General features: G+C 46.1%; 7 protein-coding genes across 7 annotated transcripts; 2 read left to right on the top strand and 5 right to left on the bottom strand.

Moving 5' to 3' along the window:
- Nucleotides 1-40: 40 nt before the first annotated feature.
- On the bottom strand, nt 41-693 carry LOC6532665 (chorion protein S16). The gene is made up of 2 exons (XM_002093373.4): nt 309-693; nt 41-186 (listed from the first exon to the last, which is right to left on the bottom strand). Exons 1-2 carry the CDS (start codon nt 637-639, stop codon nt 101-103), a joined length of 417 nt encoding a protein of 138 aa, XP_002093409.1. The 5' UTR covers nt 640-693; the 3' UTR covers nt 41-100.
- Nucleotides 694-2,030: 1,337 nt separating this feature from the next.
- On the bottom strand, nt 2,031-2,844 carry LOC6532666 (chorion protein S19). Its single transcript, XM_002093374.3, has 2 exons — nt 2,751-2,844; nt 2,031-2,661 (listed from the first exon to the last, which is right to left on the bottom strand). The coding sequence occupies exons 1-2, from the start codon at nt 2,763-2,765 to the stop codon at nt 2,143-2,145; spliced, it is 534 nt and encodes a 177-aa protein (XP_002093410.1). The 5' UTR covers nt 2,766-2,844; the 3' UTR covers nt 2,031-2,142.
- A 745-nt stretch (nt 2,845-3,589) lies between these two features.
- On the bottom strand, nt 3,590-4,245 carry LOC6532667 (chorion protein S15). Its single transcript, XM_002093375.3, has 2 exons — nt 4,149-4,245; nt 3,590-4,075 (listed from the first exon to the last, which is right to left on the bottom strand). Exons 1-2 carry the CDS (start codon nt 4,158-4,160, stop codon nt 3,719-3,721), a joined length of 369 nt encoding a protein of 122 aa, XP_002093411.1. The 5' UTR covers nt 4,161-4,245; the 3' UTR covers nt 3,590-3,718.
- An 805-nt stretch (nt 4,246-5,050) lies between these two features.
- LOC6532668 (chorion protein S18) lies at nt 5,051-5,992 on the bottom strand. The gene is made up of 2 exons (XM_002093376.4): nt 5,839-5,992; nt 5,051-5,652 (listed from the first exon to the last, which is right to left on the bottom strand). The coding sequence occupies exons 1-2, from the start codon at nt 5,851-5,853 to the stop codon at nt 5,140-5,142; spliced, it is 528 nt and encodes a 175-aa protein (XP_002093412.1). The 5' UTR covers nt 5,854-5,992; the 3' UTR covers nt 5,051-5,139.
- A 578-nt stretch (nt 5,993-6,570) lies between these two features.
- LOC6532670 (erythroid differentiation-related factor 1) lies at nt 6,571-11,283 on the bottom strand. The gene is made up of 6 exons (XM_002093378.4): nt 11,088-11,283; nt 8,570-11,036; nt 8,264-8,513; nt 7,893-8,204; nt 7,636-7,829; nt 6,571-7,572 (listed from the first exon to the last, which is right to left on the bottom strand). The coding sequence occupies exons 1-6, from the start codon at nt 11,106-11,108 to the stop codon at nt 7,187-7,189; spliced, it is 3,630 nt and encodes a 1,209-aa protein (XP_002093414.2). The 5' UTR covers nt 11,109-11,283; the 3' UTR covers nt 6,571-7,186.
- A 236-nt stretch (nt 11,284-11,519) lies between these two features.
- Nucleotides 11,520-12,351, top strand: LOC6532672 (guided entry of tail-anchored proteins factor 1). The gene is made up of 2 exons (XM_002093380.3): nt 11,520-11,687; nt 11,743-12,351. Exons 1-2 carry the CDS (start codon nt 11,616-11,618, stop codon nt 12,205-12,207), a joined length of 537 nt encoding a protein of 178 aa, XP_002093416.1. The 5' UTR covers nt 11,520-11,615; the 3' UTR covers nt 12,208-12,351.
- A 54-nt stretch (nt 12,352-12,405) lies between these two features.
- Nucleotides 12,406-13,671, top strand: LOC6532673 (signal recognition particle receptor subunit beta). Its single transcript, XM_002093381.4, has 3 exons — nt 12,406-12,594; nt 12,680-12,986; nt 13,044-13,671. The coding sequence occupies exons 1-3, from the start codon at nt 12,489-12,491 to the stop codon at nt 13,363-13,365; spliced, it is 735 nt and encodes a 244-aa protein (XP_002093417.1). The 5' UTR covers nt 12,406-12,488; the 3' UTR covers nt 13,366-13,671.
- Nucleotides 13,672-22,690: the final 9,019 nt, after the last annotated feature.

A 22,690-nucleotide genomic window follows, 5' to 3' on the forward strand; every position in this document is an offset into this window, starting at 1 on the left:
AAAGTTTGCTTTCCCAGCCCAATAAATAAGCTCCATTTAATTATATTGCTTTAAGCTATCACTATTTATTAACACTTTATGAGCTATACAATACAAGCTCTTAGATGGCCACAACACCCAGTTTGGATTCGGTTTTCAGAACCGCCTTCTCGCCATAAGATCCGCCGTATGAGCTCTTCGAGAAGACTGAAAGTTAGAGATAGAAAAGAAAATAAGTACGGTGGCATTACAGCAGTGCTCTGAAGTTATAGGAAAATCAATATAATCCAGGTATGAACTCCATATGGTTGCTTAGACTAGGAACCCACCTGGATCGACCTCAGCCACGAAGGAGCGTGGTGGCAGGGCAGCGGCGTAGAGCTTGTCCAGAGGACCGTAGGGCTTGACCAGAAGTGGACGACCCTGCTCCCATCCGTAACGGTTGAGGGCATACCAGTCAGCACCGTCCAGCTTGGCGGCGGAGGCAGCTGCTCCGGCGGCGTTGGTCAGGGCGGAGGCCTGAGCCTCGGCGGTCTCGGCAGCCTTGACCACATCGCCGTAGCTGGCGCCGTATCCGGATCCGCCGTATTGCGGACGATTGGCCACGGCCAGGGCGACGCAGCAGGCCATCAGGCAGAGAAGGCGAAGGGTGGCGGACATTTTTTTTTGGTGGTGGTGCGAGGAACGGACTGTTTCGAAAACTAATTAACCAGAGCGTGTGTCCAAATTGCTTTTATAGCAACACCATTTGAGCTGCTCCGCGATTTGTGAGCTCACCAGACGTGACCAAACCACCTCGATGACCAGTCACCAGTCAGTTCGGGGGGGCCGCCACTGGCAGCATCTCCAGCCCCCTCCGCACCCCTCGGGCCCAGGGCGATAAGGCCACGGGATCGTCTCCAATTTCTATGCTCATTGAAATTGCGCGCCAAATTGCGGCACTGCCCCGGGAACCCCGAGAAGCTGCTCCATTGATAGCGACTTCCCCCTGCTCGGCACGCTCTGTTCGCTTCTGGTGTGTGCGGTATCGGGGCTTTGGCCGTACTCCACGGCGATCCGGCCCATGCACGCATCGGAAATCGGGCCAACTGGGGTTAAGCCACCGATCAATGAACACCAACCGGAACCAGCAACGGCGAAAAGTCTTTGGGCGTCGGGAGAACTCTTATTTTAAAGCCTAACAAAATTTCGGAAAAGTTCATGGTTCTTAGTAACAATTCACTTCAAAATTAGGAACATTTTGCGTAGGTTTACAGAAGATTTTATGTTGTAAGTTAGATTAATTTATTGTATTACATCAATGTTGTAAGGTCCGCATTTTAATAAGTACTTTGTTCTTTAAATAAATGCGAAGTATTTATACAGACTTGGTCTAAGTTTTTAATCATAACTTACCACAATACAAAATCTGAAATTACCCGCTACTAACAAAAACAAATAACTAGTGGACTTACTTTGCCTAGTACAAAAGTATCTAAAACTTGAATTCACTTTTAAAATAAATAAATCTACACATGGTATTCATTTCACCGAGAAGTTTTCCCAAGAATTGTGCCGCACTCGAAGCCAGAATTTTAGCCGTGATTCACCGCTCGACTGTCGAATGTCAAGCGATGGCCAGCAGCATTGAAGCTCTTGGCCAAGAGTTTGGCCCCAAACAAGTCAGCAGATGCGATTGCTTAGCAGCCAGAAAATATATGAAAATAAGCGCGGCAATCGGCAAACTGGGCAAACTGGGCAAACTCGACGAACTGTGGCGCTTTCTGGCCACAAGATTATTGACTGACTGACTGACACAATAAATAATTGAATGTTTATGGCTTGTGACACTTCGCTGAGTGATTTGCGAGCGAACCGGAGCAAGCAAATCCGGAGCACGTTTCCGCCAAGCCACTCAAAGACATTCCCGGTGGCGGCTGCAATCAAATGAACCATGCTCCACCCGCTCTAAACAGCTGCTGCAGCTGCAAATGAGCTCGAAAACCCAAAAATTTGTTTGCTCATAGATATAAGCAATAGCTAGAAACCCCGAATAATATATACTAAAAATATTATGATTTTTTCTTCTGGTTTATTATGTACACGATCAGGCTGAGATCAAGTATCCGCCAGGTTGGCAGGGGATCAAGTATCCGCCAGGTTGGCTGGGGATCAAGTATGCGCCTAGTAGCCGCTGCTGCGGGGAGCAGAGTACTGGCTAACGTACTGGTTGCCATACTGGTTGCCATACTGGTTCTCGGGCACGAAGAGCTTGGCCACTGGAGCAGCGGGGCGGATGGGCAGGATCACCTTGCTGTACTCCGGGGGCGAGACATAAGCCTTGTAGTTGTTCTGGCCAGGGTACAGCAGGGTGGCTCCGGCGGGCTGGACAGTCCAACGGGGTCCGTAGCCGGCACGACGGTAGTTGCCACCGTTGTAGCCACGTCGCTCACCGCCATATCCACCGCTGACCTGGACGGGGCGCAGGATCTCGGGGGCATAGCTGCCGCGGTATCCACCGGCAATGATCTCCACGGGGCGCTCATAACGCTGCTGACCCTCGGCTCCAGCAGCGGCTGCTGAGCTGGCGGCGGAGGCGGCGGAGCTATCCTGACCGTAGGATCGTGGTCCGTAGCTCTGCTGGCCACCGTAGTTGGCGTAGCAGCTGCCCACGATGCAGGCGCAGAAGATGACGGCCAGAGTCTGGAAAATGAGGAAAACCACCAGTTAGCATGGGTCCGGAAAATGAAAGAGCGGCAGGGAATACGGAAGCGGTATTCAGGGACACTTACAGCGAACTTGTTCATGGCTATGATGTATGGGTTTTGGCACAGTTGACAGAATTAACATATTAAATGGCCAAGCACACTTCTTTATATAAGCAAATTCATTGTTGCACTCGAAACGTGATCTCGCCCAGAAATTTATCACGGCTCAAGAGCTGGCTTCGCCGTCTCTTCTCGGCCAGTTTGCTGGGCTACTTTCTGTGGATTTCTAGCTTTTCCTAGCCAGATATCGGGGCTCCACGTTGAGCTCGTTCCAACTCGAGCAGGTTGCTCACCGCAGCATCATATCGCCCACATTCGGCGGTCGACCTTCGTTGGGGGTGGCCGATGCAGATGCTCCGAATGAGGCCCAAAATCAATAAAGGTTTATTGGCGGGTTTGGGCTGCGTGAGGGAACGCAGCCAGGTTAATGGGATTACGGGCCAACAACGGGTTCCATCAACTTGCCACCAATTATAACTTATATGGATATCAAGTTCTTTCCATACTTTCAAATAAACAAAACCATTTACTTTCATGATGGCTTGTAACGTTTTGTTTTTGCTCTGCGACATATAATAAACTTATTTTCCCTAGTTTAAGTATTTTACCAAAGATTTTCGTTTTTTTCTGAAGATTTTTTAAGAAATAGTTTTTAAGGGATTACTGATTTGTAAAGTCTCTAAAACTCCACCGTTCAACTATGTGCCTTGAAGTGCATAGTTATTCTATAAAGTGAGATTCTCTGGAGTAAATAGCTGCCCTACTTTGGAACCCATCTTGTGTCTGGAATAATAATGACCCACCGCCAAATCGTTTACCCAAGTGCGCTGAAAAGTATGTCACAATGCAAAACACAATACGGATTTCTGTTCGGTATTTTCCATTGCGTTCAAGCTGCTTTTATTCGCTGATTCTCAGAGTTTCGCCATGACAGCCACTCGAGGAATTGAGCAAGGAGTCGATAGTTTAATTCACTGCCGTGGGACCAGGAATTAGTAGGCACGAGGTCCGTAGCTGTTTCCGATCTCGTAGCCGCGAGCACCGTCCAACTCATAGGTGGGAATAGCGTACTGGCCGTAAGTTCCGGGCTTCACGGCAGCGGCGGCTGCGGCGGCGGCGGCAGAGGCACTTCCTCCATTACCCTCCGATTTCAGGGTGCGGGGATAGCTGTTGTAGCCACGGGCGGGTCCGTAGGCGGGTCCATAGGCGGGTCCGTAGGCGGGCACCTCCTCGTAGACGACGCGCTGAACAGCACCGTAACCACCATAGCCGCCACCATAACCTCCACGGTTGCCGTACGCTGGGCTGGCGTTGATGTAGGCGAACAGGGCCAGGGTAACACAGGCGATCTGAAGGTGGGAAAAGGGGAAATCCGGAGGATCAGATGGCTGCCACTCCTTTTTGGGGACTACCACAACTTACCAGGTACTTCATGGTGAGTGCTTAGTTTTGTTGGTTTGGGGTAATCAATCAAACTATGATTTACCGACCAGAAACGCCCGCTTTTATACGCGAAATTTAGCCTGGACATTTACGTGACCTATATACACTAGTTATTCTGTTTCAGCCCAGAAATGGCATTTCATAATAGTGGCATTGCCCGGCTGGAATATACTCACATTTGATTTATGTACTTCCATATACTTGTTGTCGGGCCATTATAAAATCGCTTGGTTACGCGATGTGCTATTCCACCGGGCTTTGGTTAGTGATAGCTATACGAACACGCGACTCTCTCAATTGGGACCCACGAACGCGTTTATTTTCGAATGCACTCCAAAATTTGTTGAAGTGAACTTTATGTTTTCCACATTCTTGGGGTAATGGTTTCCAGGTCGGTTGTGCCCGGAACTGTGCTGCCCCAAGGGAGGATTCTTCTAGAACTGGTTCTAGCCGGTTTTCCCCACAAATGATTTAGTCATTCCCTTAAGTGAATAAAGCATTAAAATATAACTTAGAATTTTATTAACAATTATATAAAAATGTTACACAAATTAAAAAAAAAAACATTTAAAATAGTATTTCATGCGAAGCCATGTTAAATCAAATGCAAAAGTTTCTTTGATTTTGGGAATTATAATTGTAACTTGGCTCAACAGATGAAGTAATTTTAGTTTTCAGCTTTATTTGACTTGGCAATTTTTCTTTGGCTCTTCAACCATTTTCAGCATTTTCAGTTAACAACGAGACCAAGAAATTTTTGCTGGCTCAAAGTATCGCATGGCATTGCAATGAACCGCAAGTCAGTGCCAATTCAGCTAAGATAAGCAGATCCAAACTCTTGGCCCGAAACTAGAAACCCAGCAAGAATGATATACTCAAAATTTAAGTCTTGATGTTTTGGCTTTTATTATTATGACCTAGTTCCTTATTGGAAGTTAAGTTGTTGGTTCACTGTTCAACGTTATCCCACTTAGTAGGCGGGCCTCTTGTAGCCCTTCTTTCCAGCGGCCACGGAGCTGGCAGCAGCGGCGGCGGAGCCACCCTTCACCTTCTCGCTGTGTCCGTACTCCTGGGGCACGTAGCTGGTGGGGGGATACTGGGGCTGGGCGTAGCGTGGAGGCTCCTTCCAGACCAGAGGAGTTCCAGCGCTAGGAGCGGCCAGGGCGAGCTTGGCGAGGGCAATGGCCTGGGCGTCGACTGGTGGGGCACCACCGTAGCCGGAGCCGGAGTACTGAGATCCCACATTGGCACCGCTGTAGACAGAGGACACGGGCACAGGCACCGACTCGTAAGCACCGCCATATCCTCCCTGGTTTCCGCCGTATCCACCGCCGTATGCGGGAACGATGGCCTTAACGGTCAGGGCAGGCTGCACCTGGTAAGCATAGCCACCGACTGGGGCACCGTAGCCACCACCGTATCCGCCACGGGCACGTCCATAGGAGTTGGCCGAAACGGCAGAGATGGCGCAGAGGCAGATGCACTAAGGGATTCAAGAAAAAAAAACAATTAATGTGGGTATAACTTTAAATTTAGGGCTTTAGGAACCAAGAAAAGAAAACTCGAATGATATATCATTTATAAAAATATATTTAGTGATATACCATTGTAAGGATCATTCTGAATTACCAAAGAATCATTTGGGGTGTCAGTAGAATTTAAGACTTACCATGAACTTCATCATTCTGAGGCTGAGTTGGTTAGTTGATCGATGCGAAGGTAACTAATGTCGCATTCTGGCGCAATGTTTTGTTTTTATACCAGATCCAGGCTGCAGTCCAACTCTTACGTGACGAATATGATGCAAGTTTCGGCTCTCCGGGTGCCCGGAGACGCAGTTCCAGGCCCCTCGGCTCTTTGTCCAGCAATCTTGAGACGCCGCCGGAGACGTGCAGCCAGGCCGAATCCGTATTGGCCAAAATGCTGGCTCTCAATTCGGGCCGGTCCAGATAGCAGGCGTCTGTGCTTACGCCATCGTCTACCGGAGACGAGACCCCATTACGTAAGATTCCGACCGCATGACTCTTCGTGCTCCGGATCCACATAGTTTCGAGCACTATTGCAGGTAGTTTGCCCCACGGTGCGGACAACTTGACACCGATTTTTCAGTGACACAGTGAAGTCAAGGCAGTGGCCTGAAACTTCTGCTGCGTTGGTAGAATTTATATACAAAAGCAAAAAAAATTGAGATAAAATTACAATAAAATTATAAACACTTAACCGTTCCACTTTCCAAACTGCCGCACTAAGCTTTTTATAATATTCAAGTAAGTGGCGCTACACAAATTGTGAATGGCTCATAGGCGGGCGCAAACGTTTAATAATGAATAATAAATTATTTAGATGTTGGCCAGGCTCAGGGTCCCAGCAGCCAGTAGCCAGAGAACGGGTGAAAACCATCTTTCTCCGTATGCAGTTTCTCTGCCAGATTGCTTTATTGGGATTTAAACTAGTTGCTTTGCGCTTAGGAATTAAGTAAAAATATTATTGTAAGACTGGGAACTGGAACTAGCAAACGACACGATAAATATTAAATAGTAACAGTATTCGCAATGTAATGCAAAAGTAAGTCGGCTAAAACCTCAAGCCAAGATTGACGGATCTGAACATCCATCACAAGTCCGATATAGCTAGCTTGTTGAACAAGATATTCAGCGGAGGCTAATCTAGATAAACGACACGTTTGGGCCAGGGCCCTCAGACTTTATAAGAGCCGAGCTGCCGATGATCAGATCAGAAAACTGGCTCCAAACGTTTGCAAAATGAGTAGTCTGCGTTGCAAGGTGAGATGAGATGATTATGGTTTCATCGGGATGGGTACATTAATGGTGATTTCGATCTGCAGGTCCTACAGTTGGCGGTGCTGCTTGTGCTTGCTGCTTTACAGATGGGAACAGATCATTTGGAGAGCGACGATAATTGCGGCTGCGGGCGGCGGGGCTGAGATGAGACATCAATAAACAAGCGACGAGCAATGCATACAATTCGAACTGTTGTGGGTTCTGGGGTAAAACCTATCAGAAGACACGTACGGCTGGTCGCGGGGCCAGCTGTGTTTCGCACATGGCCCGTAGCCGGGCGAGCAGCATGTGCAAATGCTTTAAGCAAGCTGTCGACGATTGCTGGGCCCCTAGGCCATGTTTCCCAGTCAAGGTTTCCATATACATGCGCTTGTACAGCTTTGACAACTGCTTGGGATCCTTGCCGGCCAGCGTGAGCTTCGTAAGTGTCTTCAGCGCATTCTGCAGGCGGCTCTCAAAGAGCGTCAAATGGCCGGCAAACTCGTCATCGGCCACTTGGCCACTGTTAGTATCGATGACGTGGGCAAATATGAGCTGACACTGTAAACAAATTTCCAACGCCGCTTGCATTTGCTTAATCTTCTGTGCGGTGTGGGTGGAAACTGCCGAAAAATGGAAACAATGTATTTCTTAACTCCGGGTAAACTTAAAAATGATATACTCACGTTCGGCCAGAAATTCATGTAGGGAAATCCGTTCTAGCTGCACCACCAACAGGTCTCCCACCTCCTTAAGGCTCTCAAGTATTTGTGTGGCCTTCTCGTAGTGGTATTTACAGAGTTGTAGAGTAGGTTTCGGCAGCTGAGAGAAATCACAACAGCCATGAGAACGCAGCTGCGAGTAGTGGAAGGAAGCAATCCTGGAAGTCAACAATATTTTATTTCCCATTTAACAATATTGCAAGTCGAAGTCCTGGACCTACCTTTTGTGTATTAAGCCTGATCGGAAACTGTATAGTACTTGGCGCGCTCCAGCGTGTTCGACATCGCAAAGTCGCAATGATTTCTGTAGCAATTCCAGCACTTCTTTAGAGGCGTCAACGAGGCTGGATTTGTCTGCTGCACTATGGTCCTGAAGTTGTTTGGCTAACGTAAATGTGGCAGTGGATAATTCCCAATGGACGAGGTCCCATAGTTCGGGGTTTGCTTTACGAGTATCCAGACAATCCTTGGCCTTTTCATAATAGCTGAATGCCTCGTTATAAAAGGCTTTTTGGCTATCTAAGGTAATAGCGCTAAATGAAGATGATACAGCATGAGTTAAAAACAAAATGAGTAATGTATAATACACTACCTTTCATTGGGCATAGTAAGATGGGCGCGCAGGCGCATAAATCGACCAATATTGCAATATAGAAAAGCCAAATTGACATTATCTTCTACGGCAGTGAAGGCTTCTACGCCTCGACGTAGGCAATCATAAGAGTTGACTGTTAGCTTGACATACAACGGCTCGGAAGGATCTGCAGTTGGACTGTCATCTGCTTGCTCAGTTCCAGCGCCCTTTGTGGACTCCTTCTTCTTCATTAGCTCACTGTACTCCTCTGGAATATATAATTTGTATCAGTTTGTGTATATTTTAAATAGTTCTGCTACGCACCTTGAGCCCAGTACATGTACTTAAGACCTAGCTCGTTCCGCACGTTTCCTAGTCGCCGAAGCAGTTCATTGCTTTCCGCTTTCTGAGCATGCTCCAATGCTTGCTCGTAGCACTTGCAGCTGTGCAGCATCACTTGCTCTACGTTGTTAGAAGGTGCCAAGGAGGGCAGCTCGTCTTCTTCGCTTTCCAGTTCCTGCGCCAACTCTTCTCCAATGACGTCCATTGAGGCATCTCGTTCCTGAAACTGCTGCACATACTCCTCAATGCTCTCCCAGTTTTTCGACATCTGGAAAAAGCAGTCACCTGCCCGGCCTAGCAAGCAACTGTACTGCGAAACCACATTGGCCATATACTTGTTAAGCACCTGTTGGCAACGACAGGCCAGCTCAATGGATCGCAACGTAGATCCGTACCGGCGAGATTCGTAGTAGTGCTCGGCCAAGGTGGCGAATGTTAGGCAGGCCTTCTCCAACAGCAGAAGCTTTAAGTGGACGTTCCAGGAGCCGAAATGCTGTGTGTTAAACTTGGCACTCATCTGCCGATTGCTGGCATTGACGGATTTGGACTTGGCAGTCGTGGCAAGTTCCTTGGACTTGCTGCGTTTCGCCCTGGAGTTTAGTTTCTTCACAACTGGTGCCGGCTGCTGGCTCACTTTAAGCTGCTCATATGGTAGAGGAATGGCGCTACAAGGCTTTGCCATGTTCGGATTTTGCTCCTCGTGTAGAATGCGACGCTTTTCCTCTTGCTTAGCATTTGTCTCCGACTCCTTGAGTTTTTCCTCTTGACTTCCATTGAAATACTGCAGGCAGGATAGTCCAGCACTAATGTGCTCCAAAGAGAAGCTACACCGCTCAGCAGTGGTAGCTATTAGAGGAGCAGGCTTGGACTTCTTGGCATGAGATTTAAAGTCTCTTAGGGCATCACAAATATGACGCACAGCGACGTTAGCTCTGCCACCGCCCTGCTCGCTACTTTGGTAGCTCTTCTCACTTGGGTAGTCTAGTAGGTCGTCTTCATAGTCCTCCTCGTCCTCCTCTTCATCGTCATCATACAACGATTGATCATCTGAATCAACTTCCTCGAACTTGGGCGCCTTTGGATCGATGCCCGCCGGCACATGTAGATCCGAGAGTATGTAGTGGGAGGAGCTCACGATTTGTGGGTACTGTTCCTTGGGCAGGAGCTTGATGCAGTTATCCAGCAATGCACGTATGTTGCCCGCTGCCTTGGGACTTATGTGCGGCAGTGTGTTCTTCATGTTCCGAGCTACTGAATAAAGCAGCATTCCCACCGGGACGGTGAAGGGATTAACCTGCTGCTGGGGCGGATCTTTCTCCGACTTTTCAGATGCCTGACTTTGGCATAAAGTAGTTAGATCGTACAATTTGACTACGTCGTCGTTGCGCCCCTTGAAGAGCCAATAGGTGTGACCCGCCTTGGTGGCATTGGCCTTAAGAAAGGCCAGAATGTTCTGCGCAACGTTGCGAACCACTTGAGGCGAAAATTGCGAGTTCTCCAGATACGGCAGGTCCTCAGTCTTGATGATCTCGTACTTTTGGACAATGCCATCCAGATGATAACACATCACCACCTCTGGCACATTGCACATAAGATTGTCCAACCAGTAATCGATTCCGGTTAGCACATTTATGGGCTGAGCGGCATCCCTCAAACGCAAGCTGATGCACGGCCTGTTGGGTCCTCCAAATATGGGCATATCCGTGCCGATAAGCATGCGTATATCCTCAAATGTCCAGACTACGTTTCTATTAAAGGCATGGCTGGACTTCGGATCTGGCACGTTCTCCTCTATCTTCGGTTCTGGAAGAACTGGTCCCGTGATGGGCAATCCCTGTTTGCGGCTGGTTAATTGTGTGGGTGTAGTAGCCACATCGTAGTCCAGCTCATCACCAGTTTGCTTCAGGCTGTGATAAAGGAACTTGGACAGTAAATTCTTTGTTTGCAACGCTTCGCGGGACCGCTCCTTCAGGCAGTAGTTATGCTGTGTATCCCCATAGGTCAGGACGTGCTCCAGAATGAAGGATCTTAGCCACTTCCAATCGTCGTCCGCCTTTCGCAGCAGATACTTCTGGATGTCGAACTCATCCAAGAGCAGTGTGTTGCCCACCTTGTGCACAACCATGCTAATGGCACTCTGCGCACTGTAAGGCAACTTAAGCAGCTGCTTGATGTTCTCCGCGTCGCTGACCACATCCACCTCTCCCACGCAGTCCGGAAACATCTGGCCCAGTCGAAAACTGGCGAATCCGGCACTTTGATAAAGGGCCTGATGCAGTCCATGGCTGCTGTGCGACGTGGTTAGCCAGTTTAGAGGCGGAAGATTCAAGTTGGTGTTGCACTCCAGCCGCTTGAAGTGGGCGGGCACTGGTACGGGAGACAACTTAATCACCGCCTGGCTTTTCACCACGTCCAGCTCGTGTGGCCCAATACTCCTGCACGGTTCAATCTATCGAAGTAGAGGTGTTATTTATTAAATTTTCACAGCTCAAGATCTCACCTCTTCATTTCTATCTTCCATTATCGCGCTGGCTCATTGGAAACTCCCTGAAAATCCAACCCCGTCGAATATTCAAGAAACTTCGAGCAGATGTGTTTTTGTTTTGCCGGCTCAGCTGAGAGCTGTGGAAATTATTCAACACTAAAGGGCCGGCGCTGCCAACTTAGTGTAAGCACAGTTACATGGGAGTAGCAAAAGTTGAAACATTTATAGTTACAGGGTTTTACTCAAGCTACATTTTAAGTCTTATTATTTATGGCACACAATAGGATAAACTCTTGACTGACTTGTGTTGCAGTGCTTGCTCATAACTTAAGCATATTTTGCATTTCAATAATTCTTTGTGGAAATATTTTTCATATTTTGGAAAATCGACCCCTCTTTTACAACGCTGACCAAATCCAATCAGCTGACTTTCTGTAGGTTGTTATCCAGCACTGCCATACTATTTTGTTTTTCATTAGTAACACGATTTATGACAGACTATTGCAAATTTTCACGATTTTGACCAAGAACTGACATAAAAGCATGACGCTGTTTGTGCTCATTGCCCTGCTCAGCTTGCTGAATACAATCCTGCCAGATTTCATAAAGAACTACGTGAGTACCAGCCGCATGAGAAAAACCCCGTGCTCAAACTTACCCTGACCCGCAGCTCAAAGTGTCGCGATTGTGGGGCGTAAGGAACTCCGCGGAAGTCCGGCAGTTGCAGACAGAATTGGACGCCGCCCGGGAGCAAGTGGAGGTGGTGAGCAATGCAGAGCATTCCGGAGAGTACGCGAGGACCATCAAAATCATGCGCGCCGAGCGCAAAGTGTCAGAGGCGGAGGCGAAACTGAAATCCGCCCGGGGAATGGAGAACTTTATGCGGATGAGCATCGATACGGCCATGTTCTACGGATCCAAGGTGCTGCTGTCCGCAATAACCGTGTTTATCAGCATCCGGAATCGAGGAACGCCCGTCATGATCATCGATGAAGCGATCAGCTTGGCTCCGTTCACTGGTCTCCTCAGTTTTCCTACTGGCGTGGCCAATGCCATCTCTGTGCCCGCCTGGGCATTCTCCTGCAACCTGACATTTCGCCTCATTTACGGATTGGTGAAAAATCGTGGGGCGTGATTCAATCCCTCCATTTCATTTAGCTCTTAAAAAGCGCTTGAAACTATGTACTTTGTTGGTTTGCTAAGCTTCATCACGCATTAACCCTTAAATGTAAAGGCCCAATTTTATGTAAACACATCAAATAAATGTATTTTCACACAAGATTCACTTTAAATCACGCGCCTTGGTCTGGGAGTGTTTTCCAGCACTGCTCGTAAACATAGTGTTGCACAGTGTTCGCTCTAGATGAGTGCGTGTCATTTTCCCTATCCAATTTGTTTGGTGTTTTGTTAGCCGCAATGGACAAACTAAATGAAAATGCCCGAGAGCGAAAGCAGATCAAGCTGGGCGAGATCGACACGGGCCCCATACTAGTGGCCCTTCTGCTGGGCTTCATTGCAGTGGGTGAGTACGCCACGTGGAGTTGGCCTTTTGTCCCCGGGAGTCTCACCTGATGTCTGAAATCACATTCACGCATTTTCTCTTTTAGCCATCTTTGTGATCCTGCGAAGGCGCTCGGCTGGCCGCAAGGACTTTCTGCTAACTGGTCTTAGTGAATCCGGCAAGAGTGCCATATTCATGCAGCTGATCCATGGCAAATTCCCGGCCACTTTTACTTCCATCAAGGAGAACGTCGGAGATTACCAGGCGGGCAGCGCGTCTGCCAGGCTAGTGGATATACCCGGACATTACAGGGTGCGCGACAAATGCTTGGAGCTATATAAACATCGTGCCAAGGGCATTGTTTTTGTGGTAGACTCGGTTACTGCCCACAAGGATATCCGTGATGTGGCAGAGTGAGTTTTCAATTGCTGTTCAACCCAGTTCCCATGCTAATCTCGTCGCTTTTCCAGTTTTCTGTACACCATCTTGTCAGACAGTGCCACACAACCCTGCTCTGTGCTAGTCCTTTGCAACAAGCAGGATCAAACCACCGCCAAGAGCGCCCAGGTCATTAAAAGCCTATTGGAATCGGAACTCAACACAGTGCGCGATACCAGAAGCCGCAAACTGCAATCCGTGGGCGATGAGGATGGCAGCAAACCCATCACATTGGGCAAGCCTGGACGGGACTTCGAATTCTCACACATCGCACAGAATATCCAGTTCGCAGAGGCCTCCGCCAAGGATACTGAACTAAATACCCTCACCGATTGGCTTTCTCGGTTGCTGTGAATTGGGTACACAAAGCTCTCAGACTGAGAAAAACTGGATTCCTGAAGGAAAGAATGCGGAACACAAAACAACAGATTGATATTTATTCTACCGCTTAAAGCCATCAATGTCGTATATATGCTATGCCTATATATACCGCTGTTAGTGTATAAATCCGTGCATTGTTAAATATCCTCTTCTCCAATCCTTTGCCTTCTGCCCATTTTCCCGTCTAATTTTAGGTTATTGTGGAAATTTTTATACTTTTAGCATTAATTTTTCGGTAGATATGTGATAAAGTCATCTATAAACCGATTAAAAAAGAAACCCAAATGTGTTATTTATTTTTTTACGCAGATACTGATTGTGGGATCACTAAAGGCGTAACAGATAAGTTAGTCTTTGCGGAAGTGTTATCTTTAAAAATTAGAATGGAGGAAAAGGTTTTATTCACTTTTAGGAAATACCGCCAGAATTCAAACTGAGTTTATGTGTATTGACTATCGATACCTAGCGATATGTTTACATTTTTAGTTCAATTTCCAAACACAGTTTTGGAGTGGCGCCACTTTTAAAGCATGTAAAATGTTGCGTAGAAATCATGTAGAATTATCACAACGTTTACTTATTTTGAAACTTATTTTGCTCTTTATTAATAAATACGCTAAAAAATTCAAAATAAATCAAAATAAAATTTTACCGTGGCTTGGAATAACAATAATAATAGTTCTATGAAATAACAATTTATTTTTAATTGTTACAGAAATGCCAACAGTCTCATCTTTACTTAGTGGAACCCACTTACACATTATTTAAAAAAGCATATTATTTGAAAAACAATGGTTTAGCTGCTGCCAAAATTTTCTTCCCTTTGTTTCAACAGCTGTATTTTATTTGACTATCAAAGACGGAAATTCATGAAAGGGGTTTAGCCAGCTGGTGGAGCTTGTGCTGCTTTTTAGATCCCCACTAGCAGTTGGCATCCAGTTCCAGGCAAAAAGCCATACTTTTGGCCAACTGTCCCAGCAACGAGAATTATTGTTAGATCGCTGAGCAAATGTTTGGCGCATGCGCAAGCTTTCAAACCTTTTTCGCGATTTGAGACCTTTGGCGAGGCGATCCAGCTGAAACAGCTGTCGACGACGAGCTCGGGCCAGCCAGCCCATCGAGTCCATCAAAATCAATCCATCCATCGAACGGACCGAGATCAAAAAGCCGCCTCGAAAATCAATGAGCTGGCCTGCCCTCGACTCCGCTGACTAGATAGAGTTTCTAGGCTGGCTGATTTCTAAGAATCGGTAGCTTTTATGCCTTTAAGATTTGCCGAATTTCTTGGGGAAGTGAGCTGAGCGGATGTCCCTGCTCGCGATCGATCGATCCTCATCCTGATCCTCAGATCTTCAGATCCTCGCCTGGCAGCTGCCATCGATGCTGGAAGTGGTTAACTGGCCAGCTTCGTTGGTGGCCACTCGCGGCGGATTGATGATGGACAAAGCTGTGAATTTCGGGGAAAAGTGCGATTAAGACAAAGGCGGGTTCGCGCATTTTGAGTGCTCAATGGGCTCGCCTAATCTGGGGATTGTGACTGGGTTCGGGCTAAACACTGTATATTCCCCACTTCCTCTTGGGGTTTTTCTTTCATACATACATCATACATACATATATGAAGCGATGGGTTTCACAGAATTATTGTGAATGAGCAGAGTGCGATAACTCATTTACGAGTCATTTACGTTTGATAATATAATGTGGCTTTACTTTCTTCTAGTATTACTACTGCTACTTACTTTTGGATAAGATTATCGTGTCACATGTTAGTTTAGCTTTCAGCAGACTTCTTCACTTCCTGTCTAGACCCCTCGATCCCTAAAATCAGATTCTGATTCGGTGTCATGTGCATTGGAGCACGTGCTACACCCGAAAAAAAGAGCAGGCGGCGCAAAAAGTGTTCGAGAAATGCAAAGTGCAGCCAGAGCCAGACTTTTTACAGCTGCAGACGGGCTTCAAGGAGTCGGAGTTGGAGTCAGAGTAGGAGTTGGAGGCAGAGTTGGAGGCGAAGGGAACCATATGTTGCAGACACGCTTTAGCCAAGCGGAAGGAGTGCCCCTCTGATCCTCGATCCGAATGCCGGGGCGTACACAGTAGCTGCGAATTATTCACGACTGATTAGGCTGGAAAACGCAACAGGCAAGTCGAAAAAATACATACGATATCCTCGAACAGATCCAATTACCAGAAATTCAGAAATCTTTTTTCATTTTTTTTTTGGGCCAGAGGTGAAGCAAAATTCGCTGGAAGGCAGACAGACATTTTTGAGGTTAGACGGGGGGGCCAAAAATATTGAATTACGATCGCATCCCCAACCGTTAGTTGACCAAGAAATAAGAGAAAAAAAAACTAAATATATTAAGTTGAACTTGACTGGGCAATAAATCTGCGATTTTTAGAAAGTCTTTATGCGATTTATGGGCGGGCACACGCCTCCCCCTTCCGTCACACCCCGATGTTTTAATAAGCCCGCTCGCAATTACGGATATAAAGTGGGGTGGGCAAGGTCTATAGGGCACACCTACCTATATGGGTATGGGTATATGTATCTCGGCAGATGCAGCAGGCGCCCATTAAATTTTTATGTACACAGGCGCGACGTTTTGTGGGTTTTCACGGGCGGCCAGAATGGAAAAGTGAGGAAAGTGAGTGCGAAGCGGTCGCTCGCCGTGCACATATGCAATTTATTTTAACACATCGTTAAAGCTCAAAAAATAAATCTTGACGCGCCGGACACTGCAATTATCACCTCTGCATAATCAGCACTGCCGGACAACTGGACTGGTGGACAGGTGGACCGGTGGACAAGTGGACAGGAGGCCGAGTCAACGAGGTGAGCACATCGAACAAGGAGAGCAACGCATGCCCCCGGGTGGGGCAGCTCCTCCGACAGCTGGTTGCAGCACAGCCCAGCAAGCTTTCATTTTTTCGGTAACAGGAGCGGCATCATTAAACTGAGAGAAAATGTGTTAGCAGAAGTTGGTTAGATAATGCCAGTTGGCCACAGTTCATATATGGCTAACCATGATATAGGTTCCAAACATAATGGTACATATATGATTCTTAAATAAAAATAATAATTGATTTTTGTTTCAAGTGATTATATCCATTATACAATCATTCATTTGTCCATCTATCCATGTGGCATCAATTTGTATGCGAACTTTAAGCTTTTAAGTGATTTATTAAATATTTTCTCGCTGTGTGGTGCATCCGCCCAGCCCACGCGGCCCAAGTTGTGGCAGCAGCATAATGGCAGCCCATTTAGCACCTTGTTGACGCGGCATCTAATTAAATGGTGCGAGACAAGAGGACCAGCCCATCTTTGGATTCGGGTTCGGTTTGCCGGCTTAGTGCGGATGGAATGGGTTGGATGGTTGGCTTGGGTTGGGTTTGCTTTGGGTTCCCTTTCAGCTAATATTGAGTGCAATTTCCATGTAATGCCAAATTGTTGCGCCTTGTTGTTTGGGCTATCACGATGCTGCGAATGCTGCTGATGCTGCTGACGATTATGATGATGATGATGATGGTGATGATGGTGATAATGGCGGACACTTGACGCCCGGAGTTGGCCGTCAGCACGGGGAATTGGCTGTGGGCAATCGCTTTCAACAACTGCAACACTTTCTCATCGCATCACACAAAGGCATTGATGATTATTTTTGATTTCTGTGCATACATCTCTTGATTAATTATAATGCCCACCGATCTGCAAAAAAAGGGGAGACCCACCAGCGGCAGCTGCGAAATCAGCCTGGCAAATTGGAGCTTTTGGCGTGCCATAAACGTTTTTACTTCTTCTCATGTCACGACGCCTGTGCTCATGGATAATTATGGGTTTACTCGCCCATTCCCCGGGCTTCAAACTCCACATCCCAGATCCCAGATCCCAGATTCAGTTTCCCAGTTTCGGTTTCAGGTTCAGGTTGAGGCTCAGGTTCGAATGGATTCAGTGCGTGCAGCCAGTAGCCGTTGGAATCTGTGGGGCAAATTGTTTGCATTGCCGCAGTACATATCCATTGGATGCATAAGCCTGGGATCCAACACCGTGGCTCTTCGTGTCAATTGCACATCACGCGCTGTTTCATTAAGTTTATTTTTAAAGGAAATTATTTTTAAACGCAATAATTTGTTGCGCCGGCGTTTTAGGGGCTACCAAAATGAATGTGGTTAAGGGTATTTCTGGACTGCCCCCCATACTTTATTCGCGATGGGGGACTGTCCGGTGTGGTAAATTTAGACATTTCAAGGTTGGTATTATCCGCCATGGAAAAGAAAGTTGGCTCTGCAGCTGGATAATTATGGTCCTTTGGCAGGGAACAAGAATTTCTGGCGGCCTGCGAGCCTCAGTAGAGTAATTGAATTTCGTTCTATATATCCATACAATGTCAAACAATTATTAATGTTAATCAAGGAAGTTGGTCTTCGATAAATGAATGTTGCATAAATATGGCTGCAATAATTATAATAAATATATTTAAGACAGGCATAGTATATGAGTGCTTAGGATAGTGATATCGCACTCTTTTTTATAGAAATACTTACACTCTTAACTCAACACCATCGAAAGTGGCCAACGACATTCTACCAGTCTTTTGGTTTTGGCCATAAACAAGTGCGGCCTCCGTCATCTAAATGCAAATGCGCAACAAATTCACTTAAACGCGAAGGACAGACTTTGGGGGGGGGTGGTGGGGTGCCAGAGCTTGTGGCATGGACTCAGCGTTGCGGCACGCCACTGCTATCAAAGTAAGTATTTTGCCTTTGGCAAATTAATCACTGTAACAGGGCCAAAAGGGGGGGCGCAGCCAAGACGAGGCTACGTTCAGCTGTCCAAAGCGCCGCCTAAAATATACATAATAGATGACTGGCCAGAGGCGGTGGAGCCAAGGGATCTAAATGACAAGCCATGATAGTGCCATCAGTTGTACAGTATCTACACAGGGTAGTATCTAACTAAATGCTTAGAAGTATGCAACAATGTAGGTCATTTTATATGGCATACTTTTAGACACCTTCATAATTGACTCAAAAACTGTAGTACTACTATGCAATACTTCTGATTAAGTCAGATATTTGTAGTTCTAATAAATAAGCAATAAACGGGATATTTAAAACTTTGATGATCAAGAACTATAACTAAATGATTATTAATTGGAATATTCCGCTTTTCAATTTTGTATATTTGGTATATTTCACTTTACTACTTGGAGACTACTGTATTAGTCGTAGTCCCCATTAAGAACCCCCCAATGAATCCGCCCCATCTTTCCACACCTCTGTGCCGCGTTCTTCGCCTGTGTTTGTGCAGCGGTCACACTTTTGGTTTTCTATAATTTCAGTTTTGAAACGAGGCTTGGTCGCTGGATCTATAGTATAAGCCCTACCTGCGGCCCCTTTTCGGCTGCTCCGCCAGTCGAAAAAAACATGCGCGGTCAGTCGTGTGCGGCGTAAGGCAACCAAATGTATCGAAATGCAACCGACCGATATAATTGCGTTTTTTCGTGAATGTATACACAGCACATACACGGCGGTATACGGCGGTATACGGTGGTATTCAGTGGAATACTCGTATCGCACATTCGAGTGTATTCACATCGACTCACTCACATGGTTGGCCGAGCGACACGCGCAGCGGCCTTTTCATATGTAAAGCACATGATTTTCCAATTGGAAAATTAGTCGTGTGTGCCGGGTGGTTCGCGCGGGGGGTGTTGCGGATGAGGGGTGGCTTGGTTCAGGGATGCCGAGCAATGGGGGGTGGTGGTGGTGGTGGTGGTGGTGATCCACCCGTGATCCACCATTCGGTAGCGCACGCGTGGGCAAGGCAGCCAGCCCAGCATAAAGGAGGCCGGCTAGCGAGGCGCAACCGAAAACCAAGCCATGGAAACGGGCTTAATGCCTCAGTAATTATAGACAGGCATTCGCCGAAATTGGCCAAGTCCGCCAAAAAAAAACAAAAAAAATGTTGGCATCCGTGCCGTCCTCAAGAGTCCCGATTTCAGCTGCTGACCCCCAAAAAGGACCACACACACAGGCAGAGAGTCCTAGGATCGGGCTAATCGCCTCCTGGAGCTGGCTAATTGGGGGCTGTGGTTATGTTATGCGGTTATGTATGTTATGTTGTCCAGGTTCTTCGGCCATTCTTATGATTAATGCCAACGCAACGTCGTGTGAGTTCTTCACCTGTACACTGAAAGAAATGGTTGGAAAATATAGAATATGGTACAAATAAACATGGTACTGCCGGAAACTAAGTTACCTACATTTGTTGGCAATTTTAAGGCAGTCTGGATGAAAATTTAACGAAAACAAAAATATGAGGGAAATCTTTAAATTCGAACTGTTTTTTAATTTCTAAATGTAGTATTTATTTTCCCAGTGCATTCGAACTGAAAGCGAAACTCATGCCCACCCAGGTGGTCGCCGTAACTGAGGGGAGAGAATGAAGTGCGGAGCAGGTCGCACGCCAGATACAGCTACGCAAACTCAGATACAGATGCATTTAAAGATACATCTACAGCGAAAGATGCTCTTACAGATACGGATACCGCGCACGATTGATGGACTTCACACGTAGGCCGAGAGCGAGCGAGTTGATGGCTATCGCGGCTCACACATTATCATCGGACATCGCATCGCCGTGTGGGTCGCTCATCAGTCAAATTGGCCATTCCATTCCATTCCTACGGCCAACACAACATTGTTCCCAACGATCTCTGTACAAAAAGGGCCAAAATAACGAAGCAAACGACGCGCGGCTGTGCAGGAGATCTAAATTATCGTCAGGGCTGGCAAGGATTAAAGCGATTGAGTCATTGGGCTTAAGAGATTGCAGATAGAAATCTTTACGGGTTTACATGCTCAGACCTTTATATCCCTTATTTAAATGAATATATACATTTTATTTAATATTTATATGATTGTGCATTTAATTATAAGGTACGCTAACTTCATTATCATAAAGAAAATCACTTTCGTTGTTATTAAAAGAGCTTGGTTTACCAAGTCTTCCAAACAGTTGAGCAATTAAATGATTAATTAATAAAATTGGATTCCCAGTATCCATAATAAAGTACGATGATTAATTCGATTTGAAGTATTTAATGATAAAGCAATTTAATTTAATCTAATTTGGCATTGTATGATTATAGTAATTAAGTGGGTTTTGCGTGTGAATTGAAATCAACTTATGTTAGGTATTTGGAAATATATATTTCTGAAAGCTGTTTAAAGATTTATATATGATTTATTATAATCATTAAGTCTGTTTTGCGTGTAAATTGAAATATATAATAAATAGGTATTTCATTAGTTACTAATAAAATGGCAAGCCATCCCTGGCACTTGCACAAATTGTGTGGAAGTTATCATCAGCATTTAGCATTTCGCATTCGGCATCCCACATTGGCGTCCTGCCGATTTCCGTTTGTTTCAGCTTGAGTGCAACATGACACTAATTAAGTTCTGCGGTTTGTGACCATATCCCCAGTATCATCCAATCCAAGGCCCTTTCTTTTTAACAGAGAACCCCGAAGAATACAAAATTCGAGTGGCATGCGCGTGATTTGTTTGTTTCGCATCGCCGGGATGCTTTTGCAAGTTTGCCGACTCGGCGAATGCATATTTCTTTTTTCGGGTGCCTTTTTGGTGGCATATTTGTTCGGTTAATATGTAAAAATCCGCTCGATGCGGACTTTGCATCTGTTTCCAGTTTTTTTTGGGCCTTTGTTTGCCATTTGCCGCCACGGCACGGCATATTCACTCGATTGCAACTGAGTGCTGTGAACGCCAAGTCTGACAGACCTTAATTCCTTTTTACGGTCATTTTAATATCCATCAAATCGGATCGCTGCCTCGCTTGCAGCCTCTATACGCTGGCTGCCTTTCCGCTTCTGACTCCGATTGGCACCCCCCTCTGAAGTGTACCCCCGGTTTTTCACGGTGCAGCATTTCGCTCACTCGCTCGCACACTTACCATAATGCTGTCGATTTTCCATTCTGCCGATTTGTATGTGTCTGATGCGTGCTTTGCCGCTGTCAGTGGAGCGTTAATAGTGGCACGATGTATGTACTTAACTTGTACTTTCGGCACCGAAAGCGAACTCAACTCAGCCGGCCAAGGCTTACGTAAGACCCCTCGATCTGGAAGTGGATGTATCTGGTGGAGATGGAGTTGCAGCTAGAGCTGGAGTTCCTAATGATATGGATCTCGGCGGCTACACGATCTGACTGGCTTGGCACGCCTAAGTAGCATGAAGACTCGGACGAGAGCGCACTCTATCATCAATCATTCAACCTTTGGAGGCTTCTTTCGGTGAGAACTCAAGGCAATTTCTGCAATTTGTAAGCCCTAATTTATTTAACAGCGTGCAGTTTGAGTAAGTGTGGAAAAGAGGTAGCTAAGAGTATTATTATATTCGTTTGTTGTGCCTAAAATTATATTCAAATGCAATAAATGGCTGGAAATCTTGAAATTTCATTCCAGATTTTTAACTTTACTCTTTACTTGTTCAGCTAAGTTATTTATGTAGTAATTTTGTAACTTTATAATACTAAACTATTAGGTAAAATTTACAACAGATCGGATTCGTTCCTTTTCTTTGTTGAGCAGCCCCCAAAAAGTATGCTATAGTTTTCGAAGCTATGTATTCGTTTCAGGAATTTTTTGGACATGTTCCCTTACGTTATATTTCTATTTACTTAACGTAAATACTCGAGTGCATATAAGATGATATTTTCTTTCAAAAAGCTCTTGCGTGCCATCTTAATTATTAATTTCATTTTAAAAGTGTGAAGCCCTGAGATCGTTGCCTTCTTGGCCAGTGGCTAGTTTCAGACCCCATCCCATGGCATCTCGGCGTCATGCTCATGATAGTCACACCGTAATAAAAAACAAAATTCCTCAGCCAAGTAAGCCTCGTTTACTTACCGCATTTAACACGAGCTCCGAGTGCCGGGGTGTTGTTTTGGTTTTGGCCACGTTTGACTGCCGGCGAGTACGAGTGCCGAAATGGCAGCCAAGCGTGAAGGACGTACGCGCCACAAATTTGGTGGCCCAAAGCCGCAAATGGCCCAAATCGGTACAAATAGTGAGCTTGTGCAGCCAAGATCGTGTGGCCAATGGCTATTTCGGCTCTAAGGTCTCAAGTTCACGCGAAGTATGACCGATGAATATTAATGAGTCATTAATAGTCTGCCCTGTCAAAATATCAATTATTCAGGTATTTAATATGTACATATTGTTTTACTTAACTTTATTAATCTGCATAGTGTTATGCGATTCTTAATTATTTGT

This window comes from Drosophila yakuba, chromosome 3L (genome assembly GCF_016746365.2).
Source record: "Drosophila yakuba strain Tai18E2 chromosome 3L, Prin_Dyak_Tai18E2_2.1, whole genome shotgun sequence".
NCBI classification, from domain to species: Eukaryota; Metazoa; Arthropoda; class Insecta; order Diptera; family Drosophilidae; genus Drosophila; species Drosophila yakuba.

Bases quoted from the DNA above. Each gene is read 5' to 3' on its own strand.
- LOC6532673 (XM_002093381.4), top strand. From the start codon at position 12,489: ATGGACAAACTAAATGAAAATGCCCGAGAGCGAAAGCAGATCAAGCTG. The intron at 12,595-12,679 runs GTGAGTACGCCA...TTTCTCTTTTAG, and splicing joins GCTGGGCTTCATTGCAGTGG to CCATCTTTGTGATCCTGCGA. The intron at 12,987-13,043 runs GTGAGTTTTCAA...TCGCTTTTCCAG, and splicing joins GATATCCGTGATGTGGCAGA to TTTTCTGTACACCATCTTGT.
- LOC6532665 (XM_002093373.4), bottom strand. From the start codon at position 639: ATGTCCGCCACCCTTCGCCTTCTCTGCCTGATGGCCTGCTGCGTCGCC. The intron at 187-308 runs GTGGGTTCCTAG...TCTAACTTTCAG, and splicing joins CGTGGCTGAGGTCGATCCAG to TCTTCTCGAAGAGCTCATAC.
- LOC6532670 (XM_002093378.4), bottom strand. From the start codon at position 11,108: ATGGAAGATAGAAATGAAGAG. The intron at 8,205-8,263 runs GTAGTGTATTAT...ATCTTCATTTAG, and splicing joins CTTACTATGCCCAATGAAAG to CGCTATTACCTTAGATAGCC. The intron at 7,573-7,635 runs GTGAGTATATCA...ATTTTTCGGCAG, and splicing joins ACATGAATTTCTGGCCGAAC to TTTCCACCCACACCGCACAG.
- LOC6532672 (XM_002093380.3), top strand. From the start codon at position 11,616: ATGACGCTGTTTGTGCTCATTGCCCTGCTCAGCTTGCTGAATACAATC. The intron at 11,688-11,742 runs GTGAGTACCAGC...CCTGACCCGCAG, and splicing joins CAGATTTCATAAAGAACTAC to CTCAAAGTGTCGCGATTGTG.